General features: G+C 50.9%; 1 protein-coding gene and 1 long non-coding RNA gene across 7 annotated transcripts in view; one reads left to right on the forward strand and one right to left on the reverse strand.

Annotated features, from left to right (window-relative positions):
• The window catches only part of DPYSL5 (dihydropyrimidinase like 5), a 103,209-nt gene that overhangs the window by 9,378 nt on the left and 76,634 nt on the right, over positions 1-17,197 (reverse strand). For all 5 annotated transcript variants that reach the window (XM_045054823.1, XM_011281274.4, XM_019827783.3 and 2 more), the window contains 7 exons: positions 16,504-16,572; positions 14,221-14,265; positions 12,347-12,422; positions 11,244-11,400; positions 4,168-4,309; positions 2,154-2,296; positions 563-770 (listed from right to left, as the gene is read on the reverse strand). In XM_045054823.1, the coding sequence (XP_044910758.1) occupies positions 563-770; positions 2,154-2,296; positions 4,168-4,309; positions 11,244-11,400; positions 12,347-12,422; positions 14,221-14,265; positions 16,504-16,572 (840 nt within the window). The remainder of the gene's footprint in view (positions 1-562; positions 771-2,153; positions 2,297-4,167; positions 4,310-11,243; positions 11,401-12,346; positions 12,423-14,220; positions 14,266-16,503; positions 16,573-17,197) is intronic.
• On the forward strand, positions 770-17,165 carry LOC105260464. 2 transcript variants are annotated; one of them, XR_006595874.1, is made up of 5 exons: positions 770-1,442; positions 1,561-2,497; positions 9,234-9,439; positions 11,837-11,928; positions 16,449-17,165. It is a non-coding gene; the product is annotated as an uncharacterized LOC105260464 (long non-coding RNA). The 2 variants fall into 2 exon arrangements; XR_002741271.2 differs by lacking the exon at positions 770-1,442 and adding an exon at positions 15,760-16,035 and having other exon boundaries at positions 2,293-2,497; positions 16,449-17,164.

Consider the following 17,197-nt stretch of genomic DNA (forward strand, 5'->3'; position numbering starts at 1 on the left):
TCTACTTAGAGGACAGGAACCCCTGGGGATGAGGTGAAGCCCAAAGATTTAGGGAACATCCAGTGTGCTTGTGGAATCCAAGGGCTGGGTAGGACCCCTGGGGTATGAAGTAGTCTAGACTCGGCCTGATCACATCAGGGTTGGGGGGCGTCCAGACCCAGAAAATCCTACCAACCTCACTCCGGTCACAAGGGAGGGGGAGGCTTCAGGGAAAGAACAACTCCAGGGCAAATATGGTAACCCAGGCCGAGCCGGGAGTCCCATCTGAGGGTTGGTGAGAAGCCTCCCAGAGACTAGATGTGGGGGACATCTGCGAGCATCCTGTAGTATTTCCTTAGCTCTAGGGGGATTTAAGGTACTGTTCCCAATACATTTTTACTCTGTTATAGGTACGCCCTTTCTGCTATTTTGGTTGTCCCCAAAGTGACCATTCTAGGTGATAAGGTTCAGTGGGAAAATGGAATGAGAACATCTTTGAGGTTTAAAACAGTCGTTACAGAATTTCCCCAACGGGGGGCTTTAACCTCTTCGTATTCACCTTCTTCCCCTTCCCTCCTCTTACCTTTTCTCTCTGGACCAGCTTCTTGTAGACAGTGTCTGGGAAGGACCTCAGGGGATAGAACTTGCCAGTGCCCTCAGCGCACATGAAGACACCGTTCTCATACACGACTCGTCCCCGGCTGATGGTGACCAGCGGTACGCCGTGGCAGCGCATGTTCTCGTACAGGTTGAAGTCTCCTCCCTGCACCTGGGTGCTGGCTGAGATGGTCCTGGTGGAGAGGCAGGGGTGGGAGAGAAAGCTCTGAGAAGAGGTGACGATGTCACAGCTCAGCAGGAAGAATCGATGGTCAGTGGGAGGGGGTGATGCTCAGTGACAAGGAATAATAATAGTCCCCAAAAGCTGTCTGCTGCAGACCGAATCCCATCACCCCCCCCCCCAAATGTATACACTTAAGTCCTCACCCCCAGCCTCTGAATGTGCCTGCATTTAGAGACAGGGCTTTTAGAGAGCTAATTAAAGTAAAATGAGATCATACGAGTGGATGATCCACTAATCCAATCTGACTGGTGTCTTTATAAGAGGAGGAAATTCGGACCCCAGACATGCACACTCATAGAGGAGAGACCAGGTGAGGACGGAGGCGTAAGACAGCCATTTACAACCCACGGAGAGAGGCCTCAGATGACACCAAACCCGCCGACACCTTGACCTTGGACTCCCAGCCTCCAGAACTGGGGGAACATACGTTTCTGGTGCGTCTAAGCCACCAGTCTGTGGTAGGGCCGGAGCAGCCCTAGGAAATGGATCAACTGAGCCAAACTCTAGCGAGTTTTCTGCCCACAGTGATCATGAACACCCACACCTCTGCAGCAACAGGGACCAGCCCCAGGCTTCAGGAGGCAGAACGTGGCTTCTCGAATGCTCTAATGGAGAAGACAGCGTGGGTATCCCGGCCTCGGGGTGGGTGGCGGTGCACCAAAGAAGGCGAACCTTCTTTCCAGTGCAACTTTTTATTTTCAAAATTCCATTAAATTTTTGCTTATCTTCTTTACTTCTAGCCTGTACACCGAGAAAAGTACCTGGCCACCAGTTAGCACTTCACAAAAATCTGCTGAGCGATTAATGAAATTTAATCGGAAAGAGCGGTTTCCATCTCCCCTGCCCAAATCTCTTAGTAAAAACCAGGCTCTGTAGCCCGTGGCCTGGTAACCCCCTTCATTCGTTCGCTCAACTCGCGTGCGCTAATGCTGTGGGTGTCAAGCTCTGTGCACTCCAGAGTACCCAACACCCTCAGTGAGGGGAGCAGGGGGCTGGCGGAGGAGCCCGGAGCGTCAGGACACCTGTATGAGTGCTTCCTGGGGCCTCGTGAAAACCAAACGAGATCCCTGACGTGAAGCCGCTCCGCATCACCGTAAGGCGCTATGCGCACGGTGATACCCTGCAGCCGGTCTGAGCCTGTCTTGTTCACTGCCGCATTCCTAGTGCCCAGACTACGGCAGGCCCTCAAATACTTGTCGAACCGAACACACCACAGGGTCACACTTCGCGACGCTAGATGCAGCGCAGAGACGATAAGCTGGTGGAGTTTTGCAACGCGAGCGCCTTAAAACCCCAAGTCCCTCTAGCCCCGGTGACTGGCAGCAGGTTTTACTTTGTGGCTTCCGGATCCCACACCACCACGTCGGCATCGGCCCCAGGGATGATGCGGCCCTTGCGGGGATACAGGTTGAGAATCTTCGCCGCGTTGGAACTGGTAACGGCCACAAAACGGTTCTCGTCCATCTTTCCTCCAACCTGAAACATCGCAACAGTGCCACGTCACCCAAACCCTGCGCGTGCCTCAAAGCCACGGCCACCCTTGACTCGGGCCTGCGGTCTTTTAGTTGGTCACGACAACGGTGCCGAGAAGGACGATGATGTGAGCACCGTCTCAGCTGAGCCAATCTGCTGGCCGGGTTCCCGGCCATCGCCTCAATCCTTCCTCCGGCAACAGTGGTGAGTGGGCTCTTCGCCAAAGGCCGCCCACCTGGTGGAAATCTACCTCCTGTTTGTACAACCGGCTCTACCCATGTGTCTACTAGGGATGGGTCAGGAGCCTTCCTTCGTCCACAAAGGGACACAGATTTCTGGGCTCTTGAAAAACATCTTACTGCCTCACCCACCAGTGAGAGCACCGTGGACTCCCTTCAAGGGGGATTCCACAGCCATTCATGGGCCTCTCTGAGCGGCTGGCTTACTCTTGAGGACTTCAAATCTCCTTAGGCTCGGATTTGCTGCAGCTAATCTGTGATAGGTCAGGACCAAAAATACTTACTCTTCGTGGGGAGAACAGGTGGTATTCAAATGAAGTCCTAGTCCCTGTTTTTCTCAAAAAACAACTAGCCAAAATATGTAAAGAGCCTTAAAAAAGGTTCATTCCCTTTGGCCCAGAAATCTGCTTCTAGGAATCTGTCCTAAGAAAATAATTAGAAACGCTCACACGTATATACTCCTGAACAAAGAAGCTCTCTGCAGCATTATTTGTAAGTGCAAAACTCCGGAACAGCTAAAAGCTCCAAACTCAGGGAAGGATTAACTGAAATGTGCTACTTCCACCGGAGGAAATACTATTTAGCTACTAAAAAGATGCTATCGGGGCACCTGGGTGGCTCGGTCAGTTAAGCGGCCGACTTTGGCTCAGGTCATGATCTCACGGTCTGTGAGTTCGAGCCCTGCGTCAGGCTCTGTGCTGACAGCTCAGAGCCTGGAGCCTGTTTCAGATTCTGTGTCTCCCTCTCTCTCTGCCCTTCCCCTGTTCACGCTCTGTCTCTCTCTGTCTCAAAAATAAATAAACGTTAAAAAAAATTAAAAAAAAAAAAGATGCTATCGGGGCACCTGGGTGGCTCAGCGGGTTGAACGTCCGACTTTGGTTCAGGTCATGATCTCAAAGTTCGTGAGTTTGAGCCCCCTGTGGGCTCTGTGCTGTGAGTGCAGAGCCCCGCTTCGGATCCTCTCTCTCCTTCTCTCTCTGCCCCTCCCCTGCTCATGCTCTCTCTCAAAAATAAATAAACATTAAAAAAAAGAGAGAGAGGGGCGCCTGGGTGGCGCAGTCGGTTAAGCGTCCGACTTCAGCCAGGTCACGATCTCGCGGTCCGTGAGTTCGAGCCCCGCGTCAGGCTCTGGGCTGATCGCTCGGAGCCTGGAGCCTGTTTCCGATCCTGTGTCTCCCTCTCTCTCTGCCCTCCCCCATTCATGGTCTGTCTCTCTCTGTCCCAAAAATAAATAAAAACGTTGAAAAAAAATTAAAAAAAAAAAAAAAAAAAGAGAGAGAGATGCTTTTAAAGAATGTTTACTGATACAGAAAGACACTCAAGATACGCTGTTATGTGAAAAAAAAGATGAACCCCCGTTATTACAATAACATCCAGAACATACACAGAACTAGAAAGAAAGAGACCAAAATATTAATACTTTCACTTCTCGGTACGGAATTAGGGGGATCTTTTTTCCTCACACTTTTCTGCGTTTTCCAAATTTCTATACGAGGCTGTACTACCTTTCTGGTTGGGTGAAAATACAAACTTTCTGGTTTTGTTTTTGAGTGAAACAAGGAGCCATGGCTATAGCTCTCCTAAGGGTGAAAACCCCTGCGAGGACTTGAGCAGAGGGGGGTCCCCAGAACGTACCACTCCTCTCTCCCAGATGACGCTCATGCGGTCCTGGACACCACTCACTCCATGCGGGATCTTGGTGAAGTCCTCCTTGCCCATAGCTTTCTGCTTCGTGGTGAAAGGCCGGTGATCTGATGCCACAATGTTCAGAGTATCACTGGATAAAGAGAAAGATGGGCCAGTGAGGGAGGGAGGCCAGGGTCCCGGAGGGCGGGGACAGGTGCAGGGGAAAAGCCTTCCCTTCGGATCCAGGCAAAGCTGACCTCTAACAAGTTACTTCATTTGTGTGAACCTCAGTTTACTCATCTGTAGAATGGGTTTGTGGGCTGAGGGTTGACACTGGCTGTCAGTGTCACAGGCGACACTGATGGGAGCCTTTGGGGCATCAACTTTTTTTTTTTTTTTAATTTTTTTTTTCCCCAACGTTTTTTATTTATTTATTTTTTTGGGACAGAGAGAGACAGAGCATGAACGAGGGAGGGGCAGAGAGAGAGGGAGACACAGAATCGGAAACAGGCTCCAGGCTCTGAGCCATCAGCCCAGAGCCCGACGCGGGGCTCGAACCCACGGACCGCGAGATCGTGACCCGGCTGAAGTCGGACGCTTAACCGACTGCGCCACCCAGGCGCCCCATCAACTTTTAAGAGTTAAGGCAGCAGGCAGAGAAAAATTCAACTCCTAGTTTTGCTAACGTGAGGTGGTTTTACTGTCAGAGGCTCAGATGCCAAGCTCTTGTCGTCTTCTCCCTCAACCCCTACCGGTCCCTGCTGGTGACAAGCATGTGCTTGGTAAAACATTTACAAGTTCAATGTTAAGCATTGCTAAATAACTCGCGGCCATAGCCTTTCTTGGATGTGGGGACTCTGACGGCACAGAAGAGGAAAGGAGGGACAAGACAGAAGAGATGTTTGCCTTAATAGACCAGCGATGCTACGCAAGCCGACCGGTTCATCACCCCCGCCCTCTATGACCATTGTCCTCGTAAGGTTACTGAGGCCGACCTCTGTGCAAGGCTGTGGGCGGCTAAGGCATGGTGGGGCTCTCCGGGGGTTCTGGCCTCTCTAGGATTCAGGGCAGAGACTTAGTAGGACGGTGCGACAGTACACGAGGCAGCAGACCCTCTACCAAATGAGGGCGGCAGATAGCTGGCCCATGTGCAGAGATCTCTGTAGGCCGAGGGCTCAGAGGTGGTGAGGGGCAGAGGGGGAAGGATGCCCACATCGCCCAGGCCAGGGCAACCTCATGAGGAAACACCATTGGAGGGCAGGGAGGGTCCTGGCTGGAGCATGGGGGTCGTGTGGGAGAGGGGGACAACTGCTGGGACCACACAGCGGGGGCCCTGAGAATCTAATTTCTTTGTAGGAGGCACCAAAGCCTGTGAATGCCTGTGGGCCATCTAAGCTGCCCACGTCAGACTTGGTGATGAGACATCTCCTTTTTTAAAATTTTTTTTAAGTTTTTTATTTTGAAAGAGAGAGAGAGAGACAGAGACAGAGAATCCCAAGCAGGCTCCACACTGTTAGCACAGAGCCTGACGCAGGGCTCAAACTCAGGAACCATGAGATCATGATCTGAGCCAAAACCAAGAACCAGATACCCAACCTACTGAGGCACCCAGGCGCCCCAGTGACGAGGCATATTCTTAAGGCTCTCAGACAATTCAGGGTCAGGCTGCATATTGGGCTGTCTCCACTGGGGGCCTGGCAGGGTTCATCAGTCACAACTGTTGCCAAATGACTGACTTCCTTGGCCAAATCCACAGTGAGATGACTTAGCCCTTCCTGTGGCATGGGCTGGTGTCTCCCTTAGCCAAACACGCTGCTCTGGGCCTTCTCAGAGATTGCAGGGGACACTCTCCATAGAGCAGAGGGTTTGTTCTAGGGCGCCCCAGTGCTGCCCACATTCCCCGGGCCTGCAGAACCCATCAGAGTTTCACCTTCTCCTCAGGGGTCCTCCAGACCCCCAGGCAGGGCTCAGATCAGAAGAGGTGCCCGTCAGAATCATTGGCTCAGGGTCAGGGACCTCAACTCCCATTCTTGAACCAAGTCCTACTGAGCAACCACCTTTCAAAAACGGCTCCTACACAAGTAGGTGCCCCTCGGGGAGTGTGGTCACTTTCCAGAAGGGCTTCTGAGGTCTCCTAGTGCTGCCCTGAATCTAGGAAATTCGACACCCACATCCATACCCTTTAACGTTTAGAACATGACTATCTTTAAGTAGTTGAAGAAATTTTTTTTAATGTTTATTTATTTTGAGAGAGAGAGACAGGGCGCAAATGGGGGAGGGGCAAGAGAGAGGGAGACACAGAATCCGAAGCAGGCTCCAGGCTCTGAGCTGTCTGCGCAGAGAGCAACGTGGGGCTCAAACTCACGAACCGGGAAATCATAACCTGAGCTGAAGTCAGACACTCAACCGACTAAGCCACCCAGGCGCCCCTCAAGTCCTTGAAAATTTTACATATTCAAATGAAGAGAACTTCTGGCCCCTTTCAGAAATGAAATTTTACACAGAGAACAACCTGGTGGTTGCCAGAGGCGGGGGGTGGCTGGGAGACTGGGCAAAATGGGTGAAGGAAAGGGGGAGGTACAGGCTTTCAGTTATGGAACGAGTAAGTCACAGCCACGAAAGGCACAACGTGGGGCATACAGTCCATGGTATTGTGACAGCGTCGCACAGTGACAGAAGGTAGCCACACTTGTGAGCACAGCATAACACAGAGAGTGCCAAGTCGCTGCTGTACTCGCGTGTAGCACGTCACATCGTGTGTCAACCACGTGTCAGTAAAAGAAGAAAAAAAAAAAGGAGGAAGAAATTAGATTTGATTTTAGAGATTTTATTTTTAAGTCATCTCGACCCTCAACACGGGGCTGGAACTCATACCCCCAAGGTCAAGAGTTGCGTGCTCTCCCGACGGAGCCAGCCCGGCGCCCCAAGAAATTGGATTTATTATTTATTTATTTGTTTGTTTGTTTATTTATGTCAACACCAAAATTTTAATTAATTAATTAATTTTTAATTGAAATTTTAGTTAGTGACATTAGATTTTAAATAAAGGATAGGGGCGCCTGGGTGGCGCAGTCGGTTAAGCGTCCGACTTCAGCCAGGTCACGATCTCGCGGTCCGTGAGTTCGAGCCCCGAGTCGGGCTCTGGGCTGATGGCTTGGAGCCTGTTTCCGATTCTGTGTCTCCCTCTCTCTCTGCCCCTCCCCCGTTCATGCTCTGTCTCTCTCTGTCCCAAAAATAAATAAACGTTGAAAAGAATTTAAAAAAATAAAAAATAATAAAGGATAAATCCTTACACCCATAGATGGTGCTTCCCCCCCGATACGGAAGAAGTCACATGCTAACGTGGGTCGTAACAAAGCGCACGTTTTCTTATAAGAATATGGTAATTGGTGCCTGGGTTTTCTGTCAAGCATTTTGTAGGATATCAATTATCACCAACAAGGTGTCCTAAAAACGAAACGACAGTACCACAAATTCCTATACACAACAAAAATGTTCAAACGCTGCTCCAAATTCCATAAAATTACACACTTGTACAATATGCACCGATCTTCAAAAGGGATTCAAACTCTTCTCAGGACAGTTAGCATGAAACTGCAATTCTACTGAAGTGAATAAATGTATTTAAGTTACCTTAAAAATAGGCTAGATACAGGGGCGCCTGGGTGGCGCAGTCGGTTAAGTGCCCGACTTCAGCCAGGTCACGATCTCGCGGTCCGTGAGTTCGAGCCCCGTGTCAGGCTCTGGGCTGATGGCTCAGAGCCTGGAGCCTGTTTCCGATTCTGTGTCTCCCTCTCTCTCTGCCCCTCCCCCGTTCATGCTCTGTCTCTCTCTGTCCCAAAAATAAATAAACGTTGAAAAAAAATTTTTTTTAAATAAAAAAAAAATAGGCTAGATATAAAACCTTAAATGATTCCATTAACAGCACTATTTTCCCCTGCCTATTTGAATGTGTTGGGGCCGCTGTCATCTGGGTAGGTTGGGGCAGTTGCCACCTATTTGTTCTTCCAGCAAATATGCCTGTGGCAAGCAGAGGTACTTCAAAAGATTTTTTTGACCTTGGCACTGAGCCCAAATTACTACAGTGGGCTCCTGGTTCTTGTCTGTTTTGTTTGTGTTGATAAAGATGGAAAAGAGGCTGGCTGGCATTTCCCTGTGAAAAGCATTTTTAAAAATTATTTCCTTATTTATTTCTAATATATATATTTAAAGTTCACTTATTTATCTTAGAGAACAAGCCAGGGAGGGGCAGAGAGAGGATCCTAAGCAGGCTCCCACAGGTCAGCGCAGAGCCTGGGGGTGGGGGGGGTCGAACTCAGATACTATGAGATCATGACATGAGCTGAAATCAAGAGTCAGACGCTTAACCAGCTGAGCTACCCAGGTGCCCTCTGCAGTGAAAAGCATTTTTTTTTTAATTTTTTTTTTAAATGTTTATTATTTTTGAGAGAGAGAGAGACAGAGAGCAAGCAAGGAAGGGGCAGAGAGAGAGGGAGACACAGAATCGGAAGCTGTCTCTGAGCTGTCAGCACAGAGCCTGATGTGGGGCTCGAACTCACTGACTGCAAGATCATGACCTGAGCTGTAGTCGGCCGCCCAACCGACTGAGCCACCCAGGCGCCCCGTGAAAAGCATTTTTAAGTCAGAACTGATCTGGCATTTCTCCTCTCTCGTACTCCCTAATTTAAAAAAAAAAAATTTTTTTTAACGTTTTATTTATTTTTGAGACAGGGAGAGACAGAGCATGACCAGGGGAGGGTCAGAGAGAGGGAGACACAGAATCTGAAACAGGCTCCAGGCTCTGAGCTGTCAGCACAGAGCCCGACGTGGGGCTTGAACTCACGGACCGAGAGATCGTGACCTGAGCTGAAGTCGGCCGCTTAACCGACTGAGCCACCCAGGCGCCCCATCGTACACCCTAATTTAGCTAAATGTGTAAGGGGCGCTGCTGCTCAGGATCACAGCAATATTGTGGGACAGAAAGCAGGTGCTGCACTGGGCCACGCATATACTGGCCCTCTGGGGCCACCTGCGCCCCGAGACCTTACTGACTGCACCCTATACTCCTCTTTCAGGTGTTAACACAGCAGCATGCTGAGTGGGAATTTGTTGGCGACAAATTGGCGACAAATTTGTTGGCGACCAGGAGGGAACATTAAGGACCTGGATGAAATAAGTGCCCCTTTTTCTCAAGACAGCCATCTTCAGTCGGGGCTGGCTACTTTCCTCAATCATCCTCACCATCACCCTCGAAGAGAAGAGGGCTGTCACCTCCCCCCAGGTATATAAAAGCCTACGACAGGGAGGGAGACTGAGGTATCACAGGATGGAGAGTCCTGTAGTCTTTTCCTCTTCCTTCTTTTCATGTTCAAGTGCGGTTTCCCTACCCTCTCTCCTAGCAGTCTCCTCCATAGTCAAGGAGGGGACATTGCAACAGGTTCACCCACGGAAAACAGAGGTGATGGCTGTGGGCTTCTTGCTTGGGAGGGGGCCGGTGGACCCGCCCTGAGCCTCTAGGAGAAGACAGCCAGTGGGATGGGGACAGACTGCCCTCCCACCGTTGAGAGTGGCAAAGCTGTGTGAGCTTTCTCTGGGCCCCAGACACTGTAGAAGGTGGTCAGGCTGGAGCTGCCTTCCAGGGTCCTTGTTCACAGGGACACCACTAGTTCTAGAAGCAAGGAAGGTGTAGGTGGAAGAGGTTGGGCTGGAATCCATCTTCCATATCAGGGGATTGTATGAGGGCTGCACAAGAGAGCCCACAAGGGCATGTGTCCTACATAAGGAGGGCCCCAAAGGCCAGTCACGTTGAGTCTGAGAAGCAGGAGTATAGACTGGTGCTTGGGTATGGAGAAGAATCCCCCTACTCAGGGACTGGGCACGGGGAAGGGAGGAGGCTGACATTTAAACTAGACTAGACTTGGGGCGCCTGGGTGGCTTAGCCGGTTAAGTGTCTGACTTCAGCTCAGGTCATGATCTTATGGTTTGTGAGTTCCAAACCCGTATCGGGCTCTCTGCTGTCAGTGTGGAGCCGGCCTTGGATCCTCTGTCCCTCTCTATCTGCCCTTCCCCAGCTCTCTCTTTCTCTCAAAAATAAATACACATTTTAGGGGCGCCTGGGTGGCGCAGTCGGTTAAGCGTCCGACTTCAGCCAGGTCACGATCTCGCGGTTGGTGAGTTCGAGCCCCGCGTCGGGCTCTCTGGGCTGATGGCTCAGAGCCTGGAGCCTGTTTCCGATTCTGTGTCTCCCTCTCTCTCTGCCCCTCCCCCGTTCATGCTCTGTCTCTCTCTGTCCCAAAAATAAATAAACGTTGAAAAAAAAAATAAAAAAAAAAAATAAATACACATTTTAAGAAAAAAAATAAACTAGACTTTAATAACCAAGAGGGAGAGAAAACAATGGATTCTATGCAAAATGTCACTAAAGGAAAGAAAGAAGCTGCAAGCAGTTTGGGACAAAACAAAATCTTTTCATCTTTGTGTCCCACTGAATTCAGACTATTCGTTAAAACTTTTCCTTTAGATTTGGATCATATGGGAAAAAATCGTGTTAGAACAAGAGGAGCTGGAGAAAAGGAGATCTGGAGGGGAAGAATGAGGGGGAAAGAGGAAGAGAGGGCAGAAGGAAAGGAAAAAGGGGAAAGAAAGGGGAAACCACATGCGAAACAACGAGGAGGGGGAGGTAAGGAAAAAAGAGACAGAAAGGCCCACATATATTCTAGAATAAGTCAGCAGCCACATCCTACAGCCCTGAAGTGGTCCTCAGTGTAAAAGCAATGTCCTTGGAAATTCTGAACAACCACCATTCACCGTCTCATATATGCTCTTGACTCTTAACACTGCAGAAGCTCTCGCTCCAAATCAAGTGGTCGGAGAAGCCGACAGGTAATTGGGATGGCAATTAGCTGATGGGCTCTGGAGAAGGTAACAAAAGCAGAGTCATCCTACGGGCACAATGGAACCAGACCTAGGTCAGATTTGGGGCCTCTGCGACATCACCTCGAAGACGTGTCCGTTCCCAGGACGGCATATATTATGAGTTAAGGATGTGCTACGGGGCCCACAGAGGTTCTGCCGAAATGCCTTACTTGGCCAGCAGGCTCATGAGGTAGGTGGAGGTGTTCGTGTCCAGTCTCAGCGGAGGCACCGTGACGTAGGCGGCCGCGTGGGACCAGTCCTGGTGGTAGTAGTGTAAGCCTGTCAGAGTGGCATGGGCGGTGGTGGTCTCGGCCAGCACAACCTTCCCTAGAAGAAGAAACGTCAAACCGTGATTAGGAAGCCAGTGGCCTGAGAGATCACTGGTCTGAGCTTCTCATTTCATAGGCGGAGGAGCTGAAGTCAGAGACAGGAAGGGACTTGCCCGAGCTTACACGGGGGTTTGAGGGCACAGCTGGGTTCAAGGCCGGAGGGCTCCATATTGCCATGCTGGCTCCAGGGAAGGAGAACAGAAGGGCAAGGGTGCCGAAGAGGGGCAGCACCGCCGTTTGGGGGGACCACGGGTGCTTCAGGGCACTGATGGGAGGAAGGAGGGCCAGCGGTGCGGGTGAGACACCCAAGGGCTCCCACTGGGGGAGAGGCGGGAGGCAGGATCTCGCGGGCAGTTCTACCAGAAGGCTGAAAGCCCTTGCTCTGATTTATCTCCCCAGGTCTGTGACCATGACTTTGTTTCTCCCGTTTCCAGGACCCCACTGGCACCCTGAGCCGGGCCAAGACTATAAGCAAGTATAAAAACCTTCAGGTGCCGCCCAGTGCTCAGCAGCAGCCGACACACAGGTATCGGGGCTCGCACACAGGGTGTGGGGTGGCTGGAAGGGAAGCTGGGTCCATACACTGTTACTCCTCTGGGGACTTCCCAGGCATCCCCTTGAAATGTCCACTGGAACCGGTTCAGGATTTTATGTTAGTGGCCAAGGCAACGACCAGTAAAACCCAAGAGGCCAAAAAGATACCAATTAAGGAGCTGACTGAAAACGTGGACAACTTTACCAGACCCGGGAGAGGTGACAGACACTTCTGCAGAGCTGTTATGCATGCAAATGCACAGAGGAAAACACTGCTTCTAGCGCGCCGAACCCAGGCTAGCGCAGTGCTTCTGCGGGCGACGGGAGAGAAAAGGGAGTACTCTGGGGGACCCCGCAGGGCTGCAACCCCACCACACGTGCGCACGGTCCACTCCAGCCCAAGGACTCGCCTTGCATCTTAGCAGCTGCGATAACGTCACCGGCCGAGATGCTGGACACGTTGACCAGGTATATTGGACAGTGAGTCTAAACAAGGAAACCGGCAGAGAGGAGAGCGCGTCAGCCCCATGAACCTAACAAGCACTAGCACAGCCCCAGCCAAACCAGTCCGGGCCCCGGCACCTCCCTCCGCACGTCTTAGCCCCACTCGCAGGGAGAGAGGGTCTCCTACCGGGAAGGCAGGCTGGCGGCCAGAGCACAGACTAGGGGAAGCACGGAGGAGGCAAGCACCAGGGCCCAAGGGGAATGTCAGGGCCGAGCCTCAAATATTCCACCAGCCGGAGTCAAGATGATTTATAACTTAACACCAGGGACTTTTTAAATTTCCTGCTCATGAACGTGACGACCTAGAGACAGTCGTGGATCATACTTCGTATCTAAAATGACAAGGGCTGCCTTATCAGTAGACAGAATGTACCCTGAGAAGAAATAAAATGTAAGAGGTCTGGGGTTCAGAGTCTATGTCAGGCAGGACTGGTCTTGCAAATGGACACCTGGGTTGTAATATCGATGAGCTTTTCCTCTGCTGAGCGGTGCGACAATGGTCCCCGGCTTCACGTGCCGGGGCATATGTTTGAGCTAAAAAACAGGAAGCTGGCTTTTTGTTGTTGACATCTTTCCTTATCCTGGGGTCGGTCTCCGTCAGGAAATCATTGGTATCATAGCCACTGGTGTGCCAGTAAATCAATGTCCTCGACCGGCACCCAGACTTGTAAACTGCTCATGGGAAACTTTTCCCAAATGTTACTCTGATGCCTTCTCTGCTCATCAAAATGAGAGGACAGAGAGCTTAGGAACTGGCCTGACATTTGATGTGCTTGGTGCAACTTTACTAATTCTGAGATCCGCTGGACCTCCAACCTCGGCCTCGTCCCCGGCGTTCCTAACACCACGCCCTCATGCTTACTTACATCCTTCGGGATCGCCCATGTCTTTTCAGAGAAGAGGTTCTCGAGCGTTAGTGCCCGCTAAAACCATGGGTGGGCTTCTTAAAACAGACGGCTGGGCATCGTCCCCAGTTTCTGATTCAATGGGTATGGGCCCGAGAATCTGCAATTCTAAGTTTCTACTTCTAACAAACACGGGTGCTGCTGGTCCAGGCACCACACTTTAGAAAACTGGTATTCTCGAGGTGACAGCACAGATTATCTGAGCAAATCGAACTCATTTTTAATGACGGTTTAGGAGAAACAACCTTGGTATATTTCTTGGTATATATCTACTGTTTATAAAGTGCCTTTCTTTCTCTGCCCCCCTTTGACCCTCACAATCCTCCTGTGAGAAGTGATATTCCAACGTTAGATAACAAAATAGTATATCAGAGTGGTTGAGTGATGCGCATACGCTGAGAGCTTCGTGTTTGGTGAAGGTCTCACGTCTTGTTTGTTTCCCACACCGTGTCAGCACCCCCTCACCCTAAGCGATATCAAGGAAACTTCTAAGTGGTCTAGAGGCAGAGGGTTCGATCACGGTTCTCTAAGCAAGCCATCTACCGAATTCCTCTACAGGAAACAGAGTTCATTTGCAGTGAGGCTCTGTGGACACCCAACTCACCCTGCCTCCCATGGGAGCCATTTCCACTTGAGCAATGAAGCCAGACTCAGCAAGCTCACGGCGGTGGGGGGGAGGACAGAGAGCTGGCAGCTAGGAGGACTTCTGCCAGGTCTGTGGGAATAACAACACCCAGGAAACGGTTTTGGGGTCCTGTGAGCCAGGCATGGTGGTGGCACCCAGGGCAGAACGGGACTCCACTGTGTAGACTGAAGATGCTGGTTTCTGATCCCAGAGTCAAGAATGGGTTTAGGGCGAGCCGGGGTCTACTTACCCTGTTTGCAATGGTGATAACTCGGTGAGTGGCTTCAGCCTCCAGCTGTAAGAAACAAAGGACAGGAAGAAAACAAGCTTCAGCCTCTCTCCCAAGCAAGCCCACCTCTGCTCAAGAGCCCACTTTGTAGAAAGTGCTGGAATATCCAACATTGGGCCGGAGGGGCCAAATGCACCCATAGGGGCTGGCTCGGGGGGTAAGCCCTGGGCAGGGGCACCAAGCTCCAACCACCTCTTCTCACCCTGAGAGAATCCGAGGATTTACTACACCAGGCATATCCTCGCTGGCTGCTACTCAGGCCTTAAATGAAAGGCAACGAGGGGCACCTGGGTGGCTCAGTCAGTTAAAGCATCTAACCCTTGGCTTCAGCTTAGGTCATGATCTCATGGTTCGTGGGATTGAGCCCTGCTCTGTGCTGTCTGCTTGGGATTCTCTGCTCCCCCCTCTCTCTCTTAAAAATAAAGAAATAAACTTTAAAAAATTTGGGGGAGCACCTAGGTGACTCAATCAGTTAAGCATATGACTCTGGCTCAGGTCACGATCTCACGGTTCTCGAGTTTGAGCCCCACCTCAGGCTCTCTGCTGTCAGCCCGGAGCCCGCTTTGGATCCTGCTTTGGATCCTCTGCCGCTACCCAACCCCCCCTCCCCCCCCCCCCGCCCCTTCTTCTTTCTGCCCCTCCCCCACTCACAGGCGCTCTGACACACACACACACTCTCTCTGTCAAACCGAAACATTAAAACAAATTTTTAAAAATTCTTCCCTATCTGGGGCACCTGGGTGGCTCAGTCAGTTAAGTGTCTGACTCTTGATTTCAGCTCAGGTCATGATCTCATGGTTCATGAGCTCTAGCCCTGCATTAGGCTCTGCGCTGGCAGTGTGCAGCCTGCTCGAGATCCTCTCCCTCCCTCTCTCTCTGCCTCTCCTTAGCTCATGCTCTCTCTCTCTCTCTCTCTCTCTCTCTCTCAAAAAAAGAAAAAGGCAACAAAACAAAAGGAAACAGAAACCTAGAAACCCCTCCGTGTTTTCTGGGGTATTCTTTCCACAGCCACCTCAAGCGCAGTAGCAAGGAATGATACTCACTAACATCAAGCTGGAAATTAAGCTAGATCCGAGTTTCTGAACTTCGGCACCATGGATATTTTGAGTCGGGTAACTCCTTGTGGCGGGGGGCTATCTGGGCACTGTAGGATCGATCGTCAAGCAGCATCCCTAACCTCTCTCCACTGGATGCCAGCAGTACCACACCCTCCCCCTGCCCCCCCCCCCCCAGGTGGGACAACCGAAAATACCTCTGGACATTGTCAGACGTCTGCTGGAGGGCAAAATGTCTCCTGGTGTAGAGCCCTTAACCAGATGATAACAGTGGTGACTCTCGCTATTAATACCCTACAGTCAGAGCTTGGCATTTTCCCTCATACAACTGAACAAAGCCCAGCCTGTGCCCACCCGCCCACTCCTGTCCTTACAGGTCCGCGCAGGGCCTTGCATGTCTGATGGCAGTGCCATGACATCTGGTCTCTGGCTCCTCGTCCCTCAGGGCCTCCCATCGGTCCCTCATGGACATCCAGCCACCACTCTGCATTGGACGCTTCGAAGAAATGGGAAATAGCTTTCTCTTCACAAACGGCAGGTGTCGGAATGGGGTCGCAGGACGAGAAGGCACGATTTGTCCAGTGAGGTCCCCTCCAGAACAGACATCTTTAGCGGGGGGACCGCTGGGGATTTGTGTGGGCACCTTGCCAAACTGTGCCAGGATTAAACCAGAGGGCAGAGGAGAGCAGGGCTTTTCATGATCACCGCGGTGGTTAATACGGTAGGTAACAAGGGGGCAAGAGTATAGACACGTATGTGCTTCTGGTTTCTGGTGGGAAGGGTCCAAAGTTTTCCTCGGATGCTCTCATTCCTACAACACTAAATCACTGGCTTATAATCTGGAATCTCTTCTTACACCCGAAAGCGCTTTCACTCTGTCTTTTCTTTCCCCATTCAATTTTTGGGGAACGCAGCCCCCGATGTGCTCACATGGTCTCCCTCAGATCCCTGAAATCAGAATCAAATTAGGTGGGTCTGGTTTCCTCCAAACAGTCTTTCCCAGGGAAGCTCAAGGCCAAGGCAGCCTCCGCAGGGCGATGGCTGTTCCCTGAAAAGCTCCCAGATGCGAATTTCACCCATGGAGAAAGCGATAATATGCAACTTATATTTACTGATGCCTCTTCTATCCTAAAGGTTCTGTGAATCCACAGGAAAGAAGCTGAGAAGAGGCATAGTCAGTTTTCCTCACCTCCTCTGGGCGGCTGATCTCGATTCCTTCTGGGCCCGTGATTCCCAAATCTAGCGCCTCCTTAGCACCCTGAATGACAGCAAAAGAAAGAAAATTGAGAGAACCATACAGACACGAGAAAATAACGAACCCCAGGGACACGAAACCATGCCGGACACCGTGCATTCCAATAGGCCTGCCGCTTTGCTCCCTTCTGCAGTATCCGCCTTCCAAAGAGGGCAGAGTAAGCGTGGGGTTCCCTGGCAGCCAGGCTCTCCTGCACCTCGCTTCCTAAGGACTGAACGTATTTTCTTCCTCTTAAAATTCCAGTTCTGTAACTGGCCAATAGGCTTGGGACATCAAAGACCACCGGTCTGAAAAATCAGAATTTCCCCACCGGAAATCTAGTCAAATCTCTAGTTCCCAGCAGCACCTAGAATAACCCTTACCAAGCATCCTATTTAAGATCCAGGAGGTACAAAGGGACTCATCTACCAGTGAGCAGATTGCTATAATATCTCAGTTCCTCGGGGGTGGCGGGGGAGAGGTGATAGGAAAGCGGAGGAAAGAGGAGAGCTGACTGTCATTTATTCTGATGTCAAATCTCATTAAAAATATTTCTTAGGGGTGCTCCAAGTTCTTTTGCTATCATGGAATTTAAATACCATATCACCAGAACTAAGACATTATCATCTAAGACTTAGAAACCCTTTTG

This window comes from Felis catus, chromosome A3, assembly GCF_018350175.1.
Source record: "Felis catus isolate Fca126 chromosome A3, F.catus_Fca126_mat1.0, whole genome shotgun sequence".
Classification (NCBI taxonomy): Eukaryota; Metazoa; Chordata; class Mammalia; order Carnivora; family Felidae; genus Felis; species Felis catus.